A 15,169-nucleotide genomic window follows, 5' to 3' on the forward strand; every position below is an offset into this window, starting at 1 on the left:
CTGTGAAGTCAGGTTTTTTGTTGTCTTACCAGTGGGTGTGTTCAAGAGACCCTAGGAGAGGTGGTTGCATCAAACACAGACAGAACACTGAGGTCTGAGGGGAAATGGGTAGGAATTGAGTGGTCAGAGAAATACTCCATGGAAGAGGATGAAGGGGATGAAGTTCACCAAATATTTGGTCTTCATGGACCCCAGCTCAGGCTGGACTCTGGATTCCATTCCCAGAAGTCAGGACACCCTGGAGAGAAAGCCATGCTCTGCTGCTGGGGCCTGAAGCTGAAGGAAATGGGGTCTACGACTGTCCTCCATGCCCTACCTGGACTTAGCGCATGGCTGGGATTGTGGGGTGAGAGGAGGAAGAGGCTCTTGGGGATGTAGGGAAAGTAGGAAGGGCCCTGAGGGTGGGGCTAAAAACAACAAGGATACGTAGCATATCAAAGGCCAGCATTTATTGAACACCTACTATGTGCCAGGCACTGTACTCTCCACCCGCGTGAACCCTTGGAATCCTCACAATGCTTCGAGGTAGGTTCTGTTATTAACCTCATTTGACAGATGAGGAAACTGAGGCCCAGAGAAGTGGGGGTGACTTGCCCAAGGCCCAGCAGCTGGGAATGGCCAGAGGCTCCGGGCATCCCTAGCTGTTGAGTCCTTGGGCGTGTCCCAGCCGCTTCTCTGGGGGCATCTCCACGGCTACCCACAAGGGCCCACCTCACGGTTTTCCGGGACAGCAGACGGTCTGCGTAGTGTCCCAGCACACAGTAGGTGCTTAGTAAATGAACAGCCCTTCTCTCCTCTGACTGCATCAGTGATGCTCCCAACCCTCCTCCACGCAGCAGTGGGGTGCTGGCTGGCCAGCTCACCCCAGAACCATGCCCTGTTTGGTCCTATTGCAGTTTGCAATCAGACAACAGTCGTTCTTCCAGCCCCACCCAAGGCTTGGTCCTGTTGCAGCTTGCAGGAGACAATTGGTCGGTACTTCGGCCCCTCTGGGGGCCCCGAAATCTGCAGAGGCCTCTCCCCTTCCCAGTGGGGTCAAGAGGCATGGGGGGCAGCGCGCCCCTAACAAGTTCTCCCCCCTCTCCATCCGGCCACCCTGGGAGGGGAGAGGAGAGTGGGGGCAGGACGGGGAAGCAGGGAAGATGCTTTGTCCTCGGTCCTGGGGTGCTGGCGAGCGTGGTGGGGAAGCCCGGTGTTGCTCGGAGGGGTGCGGGGCTAGGAGGCCTGCATGGTGGCGGTGGCGTCGTCGGCCCGGTGGCCGGCATAGAGAGCGGCCAGTGGCCGGAATCGGGGCCCCCAGCTGCTGAGATAGGCGAAGTCCTGCTCGGAGCCCGCCGACGACGAGCCGCTCTGCAGGGAGCTGAGCGAGGCGGCGGGCGAGCCCGTGCCCTCGAAGGCGTAGGTCTGGAAGGCGTCGTAGGGTGGCACCGACGCGTCCCCGTCGGCCAGTGCCACCTTGCGACTGATGAACTCCCTGAACACCGAGAAGTCCGGCTCGGGGCTGGGTGGCCCCTGCGGCAGCGAGTGGAGCTCCGAGGGCAGCTGGGCGGTGGGCGCGGGGCTACCAGGGTCCCCGCCACCGCCACCGCCGCCACCTCCACCACCGCCCGCGTCGCCACCCTTGAGCTCGCCGAAGTCGTAGAGGCTCCGCAGCGCCGACATGTCGTAGGCCTCGGTGTCCTGCTCGCCGCCGCCCTCGTCGTTGTATTTGATGACGTTGTCCCGCATGTCCTCGTCCTCGTCCGAGCTCAGGTGGCTCTTGTGGTGGCGCCTGAGGGTGAGGATCAGAAGCACCAACACTGTGCGGGAAGACAGAAGGGTCAGGTAAAAAGGGCTGTGGTGCGGGTAGGGGCCACCTTGACCCTCCAACTGCTGTGCCCAGTGTCCTGGTGGCCAGTGCAAAAAAAGAGACTTTTTTTGTTTTAAAACAGCCAGATCTTCCAACTGGTTATCAGGAGAGGTAGTGAATTCCCTGTTTCAGGAGGTAAGCAAATCAAGGCCCACTACTACATAGCGCCAGGGCAGTATTGAGCAATTTCGTGGCTGTTGCAGACTGGGTTTAATCTGAGATCTTGGTGCTTGACTTTTTATAGTTTTCACCCTCCGATCTCTTGGTGCCGGGGTCGAGGGTATCTTTTACCCCTGTGCTCTGTTCCCTCAGAAGTCTCAGCAGAGGTGGCGTCCTGTGGCCCCACCCTCTTCTCCAGTATTCCTCTTGCTGAGCCTGCTGTTCCCCCCCCCCCCCACACACACACAGTAAGACCCTGATCTGTTAGCATGTTTGTCCCCCTGCACTTCAAGGCACATCCTGAGCTATGTGGGAGGATCCAGAACGTGCTCCCTGGATCAGTCAGGCATGTAGCAAGTCACTAAGACTGGTTGGGCGAATGACTGAAGAGCTGGATGGACACCTGGAAGTGAAAGAGATGGACAAATGATGAATGAATGAATGAATGAATGAATGGTGAGATAATGAATGATTGTTAAGTGAATGATTGGTGAGTGATGGTAAGGGAATAAATGAATGGTGAGTGAATGAATGTTGAGAATGATGGTAAGAGAATGAATGAGAATGAATGGTAATGGGGCCAGAGAGATAGCACAGCAGTTCGGTGTTTGCCTTGCACCTAGCTGATCCAGGATGGACAGTGGTTCAAATTTTGGTATCCCATATGGTTCCCCCATGCCTGCCAGGAGCTATTTCTGAGCGCAGAGCCAGGAGTTGACCCTTGAGCGCCACGAGAGAGAGAGAGAGAGAGAGAGAGAGAGAGAGAGAGAGAGAGAGAGAGAGAGAGAGAGAATGGATAGTAAGTTGATGAATGAACGGTGAGTGAGTAAATGAATGGTGAGAGAATGAATGAATGATGAGTGAATGAATTAATGGTGTGATAATGATAAGTTGATGAATGAATGATGTGTGAATGAATGGTGAGAGAATGAGTGGTGTACGAATGAATGGTGAGATTATGTTAAGTGGATGAATGAATGATGAGTGAATGAATGGTGAGTGAGTAGATGTTGAGAATGAATGTAAATGAATGAATGAATGATGAGAGAATGGTGAGTGAATGAGTGAGTGAGAGAATGTCTTTAGCTTCAAGGGAATGAATGATGAGAGCACAAAGAAATGGTGAATGAATAGAGAATGATGAAATGGTGAGTGAACAGTGAGAATGAGTGGTAAATGAATGAACAGTGAATGAATGAATGAATGGTGAGTGAAGGAATGAGCTACCCTTCTTGGCTTTTTCCACTGACTCTCTGTACTCTACTTTCGATTTTGCCTCTATTTTCAAATTCCTTTTTTGGGATGTGACCTTTCAAGAGTGGTCAAGAGCCTGGAGATCCCGCAGGCAATTCTCTGTCAACAGGGCTATTGCTTTAATACAAGAGCCAAGGCAGGGTCCCAGTGTCAGGAAAACCTGAGCCATACCATCTGTACTTGGTGATACTTATGGGCTTATATGGGGCTTCAAGTTGTTCAGGATTAGGTGCATGCTGGGCATGTGCCCGAACTGTGGTACTATCTCCCAGCACCCCACGATTTAAAGTTGGAGGGCCCAGGACTCAGTGTGAGATCTCAAGCTCTCTTCCATCTCAGATCCATGTAGGGGTTGACAATTCCTATATTTCCACCCAGCCTGGAATTATTCACTGAAACCCAGGTCCCCTACTCACAAAATCCTTTGAGTTGGCCAAGAGACTCTCTAGTATAAGGGTTTCCAAGTCTGAAATCATGATCTGCCTCCATGCTCAATCTCCCCTGTCCCAGTGATGACACCTCAACTTCCCAGTGACTTCAGGCTCTTAACCCCTTGCATTCACAGATGGATCCCAGCACCCAGGGATCTTTCTGGATGGGTAAAAATGGAAATGATGTTTGAATGTGAGACATGACTGGTGCTGTGGGTGAATAGACGGATGGATGGACATGTGCTGAATACAATGGCAGATTCTGGCCCTCTTAGCTGCTGCAAATAGCTTCGCCCGGGTCAGTGACCAGAGCCGGCTGCAAGGGCCATCAGCCAGGCTGCTGCCTGCGACCTAACAAGGTGGCTTGTGACAGGGAAGGGGGTGGAGGTGGAGGCAGGTCCGGAGGGAGCGGAGGTGTCAGGAGGGAAGTGGGAAGATGGATGGATGGCTTTGGGAAGGAGCCGGAGGCCAGGCACCGCCGAGGGGGATGCCCGTGAGAGCAGATGGCGGGGACAGATGTGCCAGGCCTGATCAGCGATTCCGCCCGTCACCTTTAGAGCACTGATGTGCACTTTCTTCATTTGTGGGCAATTAGGCAGAAATTTGTTTGCACTGCCTCGGAAAATGAAACCGCTGTAAAGTGCACCCTCTGGAAAAAGGGCTTCAGAGCCGTGGGCTGGGATGGGGGAGGGAGAGAGGCTGGCCTCCTTGCTCTGGGAGAGCTTGCTCAGGGCTTCTGCAGGGATGGAGGAGATGTGACTTGGTCACAGGCAGTCCCTGGTGGGGTGCTATGCCACCAACCCCATTGAATCTGCATTGGGTGGGAGCTGCCATCTTCTTCAGGGGGGCTGAGTAAAATAGCCATGGGATATTCCTGAGCTCACTCTTGACCTGTCCCTCCAAGTCTAGTGGCTGGGACCAGGCCAAAGAAGTGGTTTATGGCCACTTGGGAAGTTTGGTTTCCACAAACAGACAGCCCCTCTGGGGAAGTCTGAGGGGTTCAAACAATAGCTGGAAGAACAGAGTGGATTCAACCCCCAAATGTCTTCTGAATAGGCCCTACATTGCTATGAGGCTTTGTCCCAGCATACAATCCTAAGAGGCAGGGAGTAAAGATAAGGAGCTCTTTGCATGCCTTGTGCAGGTCCCCAACCTCACAGAACCTCAATTATCTTAGCTGAAACATGTCCTGATGGCCCACCTGAGCATGAGAAGCTTACAGGAACCCTAGTTACTAAAAGAAGAACATCGAATAATAGGTATGAGGAAAGGAAAAATGATGGTTTTTGTAAGAATGGGGAGAGAGGGCCTGGAGAGATAGCACAGTGGCGTTTGCCTTGCAAGCAGCTGATCCAGGACCAAAGGTGGTTGGTTCGAATCCCGGTGTCCCATATGGTCCCCCGTGCCTGCCAGGAGCTATTTCTGAGCAGACAGCCAGGAGAAACCCCTGAGCACCGCCGGGTGTGACCCAAAAACCAAAAACCAAAACCAAAACCAAAAAACAAACAAACAAAAAGAATGGGGAAAGATTGAGTTAGGTAGGGTGGGCTTGCAAGAACAAAGTCTGGGGGGACCCCATCTAGAATTGGTGGGAGGCAATCTTGTCTTGGGATTATCAGAGTTGTCAGCCTGTTCCTGGGACACTTCTAGGGCAGGAAACCCAGACTCTAGGAGAACCAAGGGGCTCTCTGGAGGAACTCACCGACCAGGATGAGGATGCAGACCAGTAGGGCGATGAGTGCCCCAGGACTGAGGGATGCGGCCATGACGAAGGCAGTGGTATTGCAGGACAGGATGGCACCAGCACTATCACAGCCACACACACGGATGGTGAGGGTGCCTGTGCTGCTCAGTGATGGTGGTCCTCGGTCCACCACCAGGATGGGCAGCAGAAACACATCTTGCTCCTGCCGATTGAAGCCCAGGTGCTGCGTGTGCACTGCTGCCGTGTTGTCTGTACCAGAAAAGGGGGTAACATGGGTCAGGGTTCCAGACTCCACCTTGGCATTCACCTCCCCATGCCCATGTACCTGCCTCTCAGCTAACCCAAGTGCCCGGTCCCTAATAACACCATTGTGAACCCCAGAAAGTGCCCCAACACACTGCTGCAATCCCAGAGCCAGTTTTGTCCTCAGCTGTCCCCAGATTCTATTCCCAAAGCTTCTCAACACTTTCTTTTAGCTGTTCCAAGATTGTGTCCCCAGCTGGGCCAAGGTCTTGTCCCTGCTGTCACTTTCTCCTTTCTTTTACTGTCCCCTCTTTTTTTTTTTTTTTTTAGAATTTTCCCAACAGCCTATTGTGGCTCTATATTCTACTTCAGCCACCCCAGCACCCTGACCCTGGGGTCCCGGAGTCCCCAGATTATAGCTGGTTGGACCTGACAAGAGTTGGGAGACAGGGCTCTCTGGCGAGTGCCTACTGTGTATAAAGAGCTGCCTTCCAGTGTCACTGGTTAAGAGCCTGACCCTTGAGACAGGCTTGGCTTGTGGTATCTAATGAGAGCCCCCCCCCATGCCACCCCATCCCTTTGACCCATGAGGGCATACAAGTGTCATAACATAGCTTCCATTTCACAGTCTCCAGAAATATTAAAACTAGGGGATGGAAGAGAGTACAATAGTCACTCATTCTGGATTTGATTCCCGGTACTAAATGGTCCTCTGAAAAACACTGGGGAGACCTGCCTATCCCAGCATAGCAGGGCCTGGACAGTCTCACAATCTCAGAGTCCTGTCATGAATCAATGGCCCTATTTTCTGAGAATCTCCTACACATAGCTTGGGAGACCTAAAAATGTTAAAAATCATGTTGATTTGGGGTCCAGAAGATAAAAATGTCCAGAAGATAAGGTACTTGGCCCACATGTAGCCCCTTTGGCCATGACTTTGGTTCAATCCAGACACCACATATGATCCTTCACATATGACCTTAGGAGTCATTCCTGAATTCCTGACCACAGAACACCTCTCCTCACCCCCCCCCCAATACCACTGGATGTAGCTCCCATACTCAAAATCAAACAAACAAAAGTGCTGAGTTTCTGTGACAACCTGGGAGACTCACTGAGCTCAAGAGGCCTCAGTTTCCTCACCTGTGATGAAGGGACCATCTCTGGGTCAGTGAGCGTTAAGTGGAGGCTTTGTACATGGTCCTGAGAACAGTCCCGGTACTCAGACTCCTTGTGGGGCATGGGGCAAGGATTTCTACACCCCCTCTATCTGTCCTGCCCTGACTCATGAAGTCCCCGCTATCTACAGCGCCTACCCACCTTCCTGCCTGGGCCAATTCCTCATCTGTCATGCTTCAGCTAAATGTCACCTCTTTTCTGTGGCCTCCTTTCTCCGCTTCCCGGGAAGGAAGGATTTATAGCTCCCTCCTCCCTGCTCCCGCTTTCAACGCAGGGGCCAGCCCTGCTCCTCATGGCACTTGTCACATTGCGTTAAGTCAGCGTGTCCGTACCGAACCAGACTCGGAGAATGAGGCTCAAGGGTTAATGGGTGGTCCTGAACAAACCCCTCAAGCTTGGACTTGAACTGTGACATCCTATTAAAGGGTCAGATAATTCGTGCTGTGAAAATGTCAGCCTTCCCCAGGGAAGAAACAAGGCTCAAGAATGAGGAGGGCGGGCCCGGAGAGATAGCACAGCGGCGTTTGCCTTGCAAGCAGCCGATCCAGGACCAAAGGTGGTTGGTTCAAATTCTGGTGTCCCATATGGTCCCCCGTGCCTGCCAGGAGCTATTTCTGAGCAGACAGCCAGGAGTAACCCCTGAGCACTGCCGGGTGTGGCCCAAATACCAAAAAAAAAAAAAAAAAAAAAAGAATGAGGAGGGGGTCCTGGCATCTGTGGGATCTTCAACTTTTTATACACTCTTGATAGTGTGGATACTCTCAACACCACCATTAAATAAATAAGCTTCTATCTCACAACCACTGAGATCATTCTGCTTGTGCCACTATAAAATGGGGAGAAGGGGATAGAAGTTGAGGCTCAAAGACTTGATATTTTGTCAAGTGAATTGTCACTTTGTCACTGAATTGGTGTTATAACTACCTTTTCCATGCACTCATCAGATCATCCATCTGTCCATCCACCCTATATATATATATATATATATATACATACATTTATTCATCCATCTACCTATTCATTTTCTTATCCAACCATCCTCCACCATCCTTACATCTATCTCTTATGCATGCTTCCATCTACCTATGGAAGGTAGATGCTTCCATTTACCTATTCATTCATTTATCCCCCACAATCCATGCATATATTCATCCAACTGTGCTCCATCCATCCATTCATCAACCAATCTTTTCTTCATAGCCAACCATCATCCATTTATCCTCCACCTATCCATCCATCCATCCATCTACCCAAACATGTATTCATACAACCATACTCTATCCATCCATCAACCTATCTTTTCTCCACTGACCTAACTTATCATTCTTTATTGAACAACTATGTTGTCTAGGTATCCTGTTAGCCACTGGGAAAAAACAGCAAGGAATTCAATCAATGACAGTCCTAGATTTGAGTTTATTGTCTCATCTGAGCAACAAATGTTGATCAGATAAACCCACAATTTAAGTCTAAAGTTTTGAACCATAGTAAGTGCTATGATGGAAGACATAGGAAGGGGATCTAACAGAGGACATGAGTCAGACTGGGGGGTCAGGGCCACCTTCTTGGGAATAAATCGACATTATTACTGAGCCCTGAGGTATGAGCTCAAGGAGAAAAAACAGTGCATAGGTCCAGGACTGGAGGAAGCTTAAACCAATCAAGGAACGGAAAGCAACTTGAAAAGAGGCTGGGACTCACCATGGAAATCTTAGAGGCCATGGTAAAGCATTCGGGCATTTTCTTAAAGAATTAGGAGGTGTTCATGGTTGTTTTTATGATATTCTTTTTTTTTTTTTTTTTTTTTGGAGGTGAGACTCCCACACCTGGTTGTTGTTCATGGATTACTCCTGGCTCTCCACTCAGAGATCACTCCTGATGGGGCTTGGAGGAATGATATGGGGTGTTAGGGATCGAACCTAGATTGGCCATGTGCAAGCCAAGCACCCTACCCACTGTACTATTCTGTCAGCCCTGATGTTTGTTTGTTGTTGGTTGTTTTATTTTTTTTTTTAAGCAAAGAAGTGATACATCTTCCATTCACTGGCAAATACTAACTGAGTCCCTCTAGCTGCCAGGACTCTTGCAGCCCTTGTGGGTGCTGAGCTTCTGATGGCAAATACGGAGAGTGGGTGTGGAGGAGCAGTGAGGAAACTTTCCCGTGTTTGGGGTGTGAGATAACAGTGGGAGAGGAGGTGCCAAGAAGCAGACAAATTTGAAAAAATGAGTGGCTGCGCTGGCTCAGACTCAATTCCCAAGCAAAAGCAGAAGAGAGGGGAGGGGAGAGAGGTTCGTTTTTTGGGGTTGCCTTCGGCCACGGAGCCATATGTTCTCACAAATCTGCTCTCTGCCACTCTCCCTCCACCCCAGAAAAGGGAATCCCTGCAGCCTGGGTTACCCTGCTGGCCGTGGACACCCCAGCCCCCAGCCTACGCTCCTTGGTGGGAGCTGGGCCCAGCACTGCATCCATCCATCTGGCCTGACATCCATCAGCGTCAGTCCCTGGCTGCAGAAGCAATATTTATAAATCACATTTCCAAACTGGCTACAAATTTGTACAAAGAAACAGATGGGTTGGGGTAGCCGGTCTTCGCCCAGGGTATTTATATGGTGAGGAGGAGGGGTTGCAGGGATGGGAGTTGAGACATTGCCTGCCTATGCTGACCTCAGCAGGCAGTACAGCCCCCCTATCCAAGGGAGCTCATGCCAGGGGGTCATACGGGGTGTGAGCTCTGGCACACTGGCCTTTGGGCAGAACTCAGACCGCTGGGGTTGGAGATTGTGGCTCAGGGAGATCAGGTCAGGCTTTCAGAATCTCCTAGGAGTTGCTGGGGCCAGCCGTGGAATAAGGAGCAGGTCTGTACCTGTTAGTAAAATACTGAATATGCGTGAGGTTTAAATGGTTGTGTCTGAGTCCACCAAGTCCTTTCCTGGAGTCACAACCTTCACCTCCCCCTACCCACCCCCAGCACCCTCCAGGTTTGACACAATCAGGCCATGGAAGGCTAGAGTCTGCCCAGCAGGGTCCTGCCCAAGGCCACTCCAGGTCCTGGTCTGCAGTGCTCTCTGGTGCTTAGAATCACCCTGGTTGTTCATTATTTTTCGCCAGGCTCGGGAAATACACAGGGAGTTGCCTCAGGTCACCCTGGGCTCTTCTGTTGGAAGCAAGTGTGTAAAGGTCTTTTTCAGTGATCTAAGACTGCCCCAGGGTCGGAACCCTGCGTGATCTGGTGCCACGGCCTCTGTGGAACGTCCCCAACATGCATGTCCTACTCTCCTTCCTTCCTTCCTTCCTTCCTTCCTTCCTTTCTTCTTCCTTCCTTCCTTCCTTCCTTCCTTCCTTCCTTCCTTCCTTCCTTCCTTCCTTCCTTCCTTCCTTCCTTCCTTCCTTCCTTCCTTCCTTCCTTCCTTCCTTCCTTCCTTCCTTCCTTCCTTCCTTCCTTCCTTCCTCCCTCCCTCCCTCCCTCCCTCCCTCCCTCCCTCCCTCCCTCCCTCCCCCCCCATTGGTGCTCAGAGTTTACTCCTACATCTGTGCTCAGGGATCACTCCTAGCAGCATCTGGGGACCCTATGTGGTAGTGGAGATGTAACCTGGGTCTACCACATACTGTACTATTTCCATGGTACCTGTTTTTAGTTTTTGTTTTTTCTTCTCATAGGAGCCACCCCTGCAATGCTGGGAGGCATGGCAATATCCAGCCTGGTGCTTAAGTTCTGTGGTCTGGTGCTAAGGTGCCTCAGGGACAATCTGGTGGATTTGAGCAGATCATGCAGTGCTGTGGACTCTCAGGGTCATACACAGGCATGTGCTTTTTCCTTTGAACCACTCTCTGGTGCCTGGTCTTTTGTTCCGAGGGCTCAAGCCAGCCCCCACTTCAGGCTGTTACATTTGCTGCTGCTTTCTCCCTATCATCCTATTCAATGACCCTCACCCACGCAGCTCACTCTTTTATTGTCTTTAGAGGCCTTGTTCACTTACTCCTGGCTCTGTACTCAAGAATCACTCCTGGCCAGGCTCAGAGACCCATATGTGGTGCAGGAATTGAACCCAGATAGACTGGTGCCAGGCAAGTACTTGACTTCCTGAGGTGGCCTGTGACAGGCCCATTTTATAGGGGATGCAGCTGAGGTTCAGAGATGGTCAGGCCTTGCCAGGTAGTCTAAAGATCCATGAGCAGAGTCCAGACCCAGCTCCCTCATTCCTACTACTGGTGTGGAGCTAGATGGGGTGAAATAGGTAATAGGAGGAGCTTAGAGAGAGAATGGGCCTAAGGACCTGGCAGAGATAGAAGATAATTATCTCTAAAAGAAGTCTCTCTTTCCCAATCCCTTTGTTTTAAATCTAGTGCAAGGTGCTCACTTTTCCTCTAAAATAAACAAAAAAGTGTGGGCACAGCTGGTTGTCTTGCATGTGGCCTACTGGGGTTTGATCCTCAGCATCCTATTTGATCCCCAGACCACTGCCTGGTGTGATTCCTGAGTGTTAAGCCAGGAGTAATCCTTAACAGCTCTGGGTGTGGCTCCCCCCCCCCCAAAAAAAAAGCAGATAGAACAAAGCAAAACAAAACAAACAAACAAAACAACAACAACAAAGACTAAACAAAAGATTTAAAAAGTTTTTCACTCTTGCGAGGAAGCTTATTTATCTGCATTTCCCTACCATGGAGATCAGACCGTTCTCTACTTCTCTGTCCACTCAAAGGAGATTGCTCCCCCACCCCCACTTCTACAGCCACTTAGCCTGTTTCTTCTCCCAATTTGCTTAATCTGCATGGTTTGGCCACTTAGGCTGACCTGAGCTGAGCTTGCAATTTGATATTGGGCCCAACACGGAATCTGCTGGTATCCCAGTTGTTCCAACATGGCAACGCAGTGGATTGGCCACTCTAGAATCTGTGGGTTCAGAGGTGACTCACCTTGGATGTCAAGGAGAGAGAAATGAGGATTGCTGGGAGCTTCTGGCACTAGGTGAAAATAGAAGCGGTGACCCCCCTGGGGCTCATCTCTGTCCACCACACTGATGGTCTGGATGAGCTGAAGGGGACAAGAGGGCAGGGAGCAGCTGAGTCCTGCTGGGTCTGAGCACAGGTGCCCCTGGTCAGTCCTCAGCTCCAGCTCCACTGTGGTACCTGGCCTGGCTTGGCGTCCTCACATACAGCTGCCTCGTAGGGGGTGGCCAGCTCAGGGGGATTGTCATTCACATCCAGGATTCGAATCCGGAGGGATGCTCGGGACAGCTGGGCGTGGTTGTCTGGAATGGAGCACAGGAGCAGCTGAGAGGCCTTGATGGTGAGATCTCCACAAAATCCCCCCTGCTCCTATGCAGGAGATGAAACCACACTGAGAGATTTGGGTTAACAGAACAGGTCTAGACAATGTAGCTGGAGAAGGTGCCCCTTACCCTGACCATTCACACCACTACCGCTATCGCTAGAAGCACCATGAACTACTCAGCATGATTGGCACCATCACTGTCGTGACCATTGTCATTAGCAGTGTCACTGTGAGTACCATTTCATTGTCACCACCACCATGACCATAACTACCTCCATCAACGTCACCAATACCATGATTCCCATTTAACCATGAGCATTGCCACCATTAGTATTAGCATTGCTGTCTTTTCCAGCACAACTCTATGGTTATCACCATCATCACTATTATCATCACCAAAGCCATCACTGGGCTTCTGTTCCCATCACCATGAGACCATTAGATTATCATCCCCAGCATCACCACCAATTTCCAACACCTATTTCCTACAGCCATATACACAAGTATTGCTATTGCCATCTCTACCATCCTTACAAATGCTAAGACCATCCTACCACCAAACTTGCCATTAATACCACCAGCACCATTGAAATCACCAACATCATCATTACAGCTTCTAATGCCACCATCTCTACCACAACCACTCCCTTCCCCACATCCACCTTCATACCATTAGCCCCACCATACCACTGTCCCTTCACCCCCACATTCCCACTTCCAGCACCTCTCCTTACACACCCCTCTTCATCCCAGCACCACAGACGGCAGAGATTGTGCACCAACACCCATTATTTCAGACAAGCTTGCAGAAATCCTGTGGTTTCTATAATGCTATACCCCTAGTACAGAAGAGAAACTGAAGTGAGAGAACATTTAAAGAATTTAATTTTAAGCCAACAACTGAACTCCCAAATCTCTGATTTTTTAAGGACTCAATCCTGACTCAGCAAGATAAGTCTATTAAAGGTGGATTTTGGTCAGGGTCCTCAGCAACATGGCAAAGTCCCCTTTCTCCAATTGTGGTTCAGTTGAGGACAATTTTATTTATCCCTGCATCTCTAAATTTAGTACAATAGATTCTAACACACTAGAATGTATTAGAAAGAACCAATCCTAATACATTAGTCAAATGAAAGGATGAATGAAACCTAGAAGGACTAAGAGAAAAGAAGCTTGAATTACAGGTTTTACTTTGTCCGTGGTGCAATATTTGATCTTGGATAAGACCCTCTTTGATAATAATTTTTGCATCTAGGAAATAAACACTGCTCAGTGATTACATAGCAAGAACTCAGAAGCAAAAACCAGCTCTGCCACTGTGTTCAGTGTGATACATGCCAGGTCATTTGTGTCTCAATTTTCTCATCTGCAAAACAGAGCTATTGGTGATAGGGTGGCTCTGAGGAAAGATTAAGTTACTATCTACAAAATATTTAAGACTGTAGTACATTACACATCTGAAAAGGGCAGATATTAAAGATATACAAAGTGATCAAAACTCATCAACAACAGAATAAACAAGCCCACCAGAAAAGGGAGTTAGAACCTGAATAGATACTTCCTCCAAGAAGACACACAGTTGGCCTCAAGATATATATATATATATATATATATATATATATATATATATATGAAGAAGTTTTCTTATCATTTATCACTGATCAGCAGAGAAACACAGATCAAGACTACAATAACCTATTACTTCACACAAGTGAGGCTGGCACACACCAAATAGAGTAGAAAAACAACCAATGTTGACAGGGCCATGGGGGGGGGCGGTCCACATCCACATTCATAGTCTTTCAGAGTGTCTCCTGGTATTCCCTATGAAAAAAACTACATTTCTCAAAAAAAAAAAAAATGGAATTGAGCTTCTTTTTTCTTTGTTTTGTTTGTTTGTTTGTTTTGTTTTTTGTTTTTTGTTTGGTCACACCTGGCATTGCTCAGGGGTTACTCCTGGCTCTCTGCTCAGAAATTGCTCCTGGCAGGCTCGAGGGACTATATGGGACGCCAGGATGACCTTCTGCATGAAAGGCAAACGCCTTACCCTCCATGCTATCTCTCTGGCCGCGGAATTGAGCTTCTATATGACCCTTTGATCCTATATCTTGGCATGTACCCCAAGAGCCCAAAAACAATATTTAGAAGAGATATTTGTACTCATGTGTTTACTGTAGCTCCATTCAGAGGAGTCAGAATCTGGAAGCTTCCCAAGGGCCCAGAGCAGATGAGTGGATAAAGAGTCTGTCCTCTATATACACAATGGAATATTATTCAGCTAGAAGAAGAAAAGATGAAATCTTACTATTTGCTGCTACAGGGATGGAACTAGAAGGCATCCTGTTGAGTGACAAGAGCCAGAATGAAAAGGACACATTTAGAATGATCGTTCTGCCATGTGGCTTTTAAAGAAAGAGTGTGGCCGGGCTAACAGACCCAGAGCCTACAGAACTGAGTGTGCTGGGGGGATGCAGCATGGGTGAAGGTGGGTGTGAGGGGACCTAGAGCCAGGGTGGAGGGGGCACAGACACTCTTGTGGGGTGTGTGGCACACTTAGTACCATCTGCTTGAAGCATTAATATTAGCATGATTGGTAGTTAACGGCGCCTGAGGAAACATCAGAGAAAACCACAAGTGTGAACACCACACACAGACGTGGAAATGTTTAACTGAAAACCCTTGAGCCCTTTCAGCTGTGGCTGGAAGGAACTTGGGGGCTGTAAGGAAACCTCTTCCCAGCAGGCCCTTCTAAATAGCACTCAAATGTTGACTCTCTCGCCCCCTGATGCTGTACCCCCATCTCTTTTAGCTATGACTCAAGATTTGCCCAGTTGTTCTATTGCTAGAAACCCTGGGACATTCCATGGGAAGGCTGACTACCTCCTGCTGACCAGGAGCTTGACAGCAGGAACTATTTTGGGGGCTGCCTGGAAGCTCCTAGGCAGCCAGTACCCATCTGGGGTTTTAGGGGAGGAGTGAAGAGATTGCCTCATTCTCATCTCAGAGGCCCTCTGCATGGTGGAAGCAGCTGTCTGGCCTTTGATGAAGAGAATTAGAGGCTGGTGTGGGCCCCCAC

General features: G+C 49.6%; 1 protein-coding gene across 2 annotated transcripts in view; it reads right to left on the reverse strand.

Moving 5' to 3' along the window:
• Positions 1–434: 434 nt before the first annotated feature.
• CDH22 (cadherin 22) overlaps positions 435–15,169 on the reverse strand; it is a 74,594-nt gene continuing 59,859 nt past the window's right edge. For both annotated transcript variants that reach the window (XM_049780511.1, XM_049780512.1), the window contains exons 8-11: positions 11,949–12,070; positions 11,736–11,853; positions 5,396–5,647; positions 435–1,799 (exon numbers count right to left, since the gene is read on the reverse strand). In XM_049780511.1, the coding sequence (XP_049636468.1) occupies positions 1,216–1,799; positions 5,396–5,647; positions 11,736–11,853; positions 11,949–12,070 (1,076 nt within the window). In that variant the 3' untranslated portion in view covers positions 435–1,215. The remainder of the gene's footprint in view (positions 1,800–5,395; positions 5,648–11,735; positions 11,854–11,948; positions 12,071–15,169) is intronic.

Source organism: Suncus etruscus, chromosome 9 (assembly GCF_024139225.1).
Source record: "Suncus etruscus isolate mSunEtr1 chromosome 9, mSunEtr1.pri.cur, whole genome shotgun sequence".
NCBI lineage: Eukaryota > Metazoa > Chordata > Mammalia > Eulipotyphla > Soricidae > Suncus > Suncus etruscus.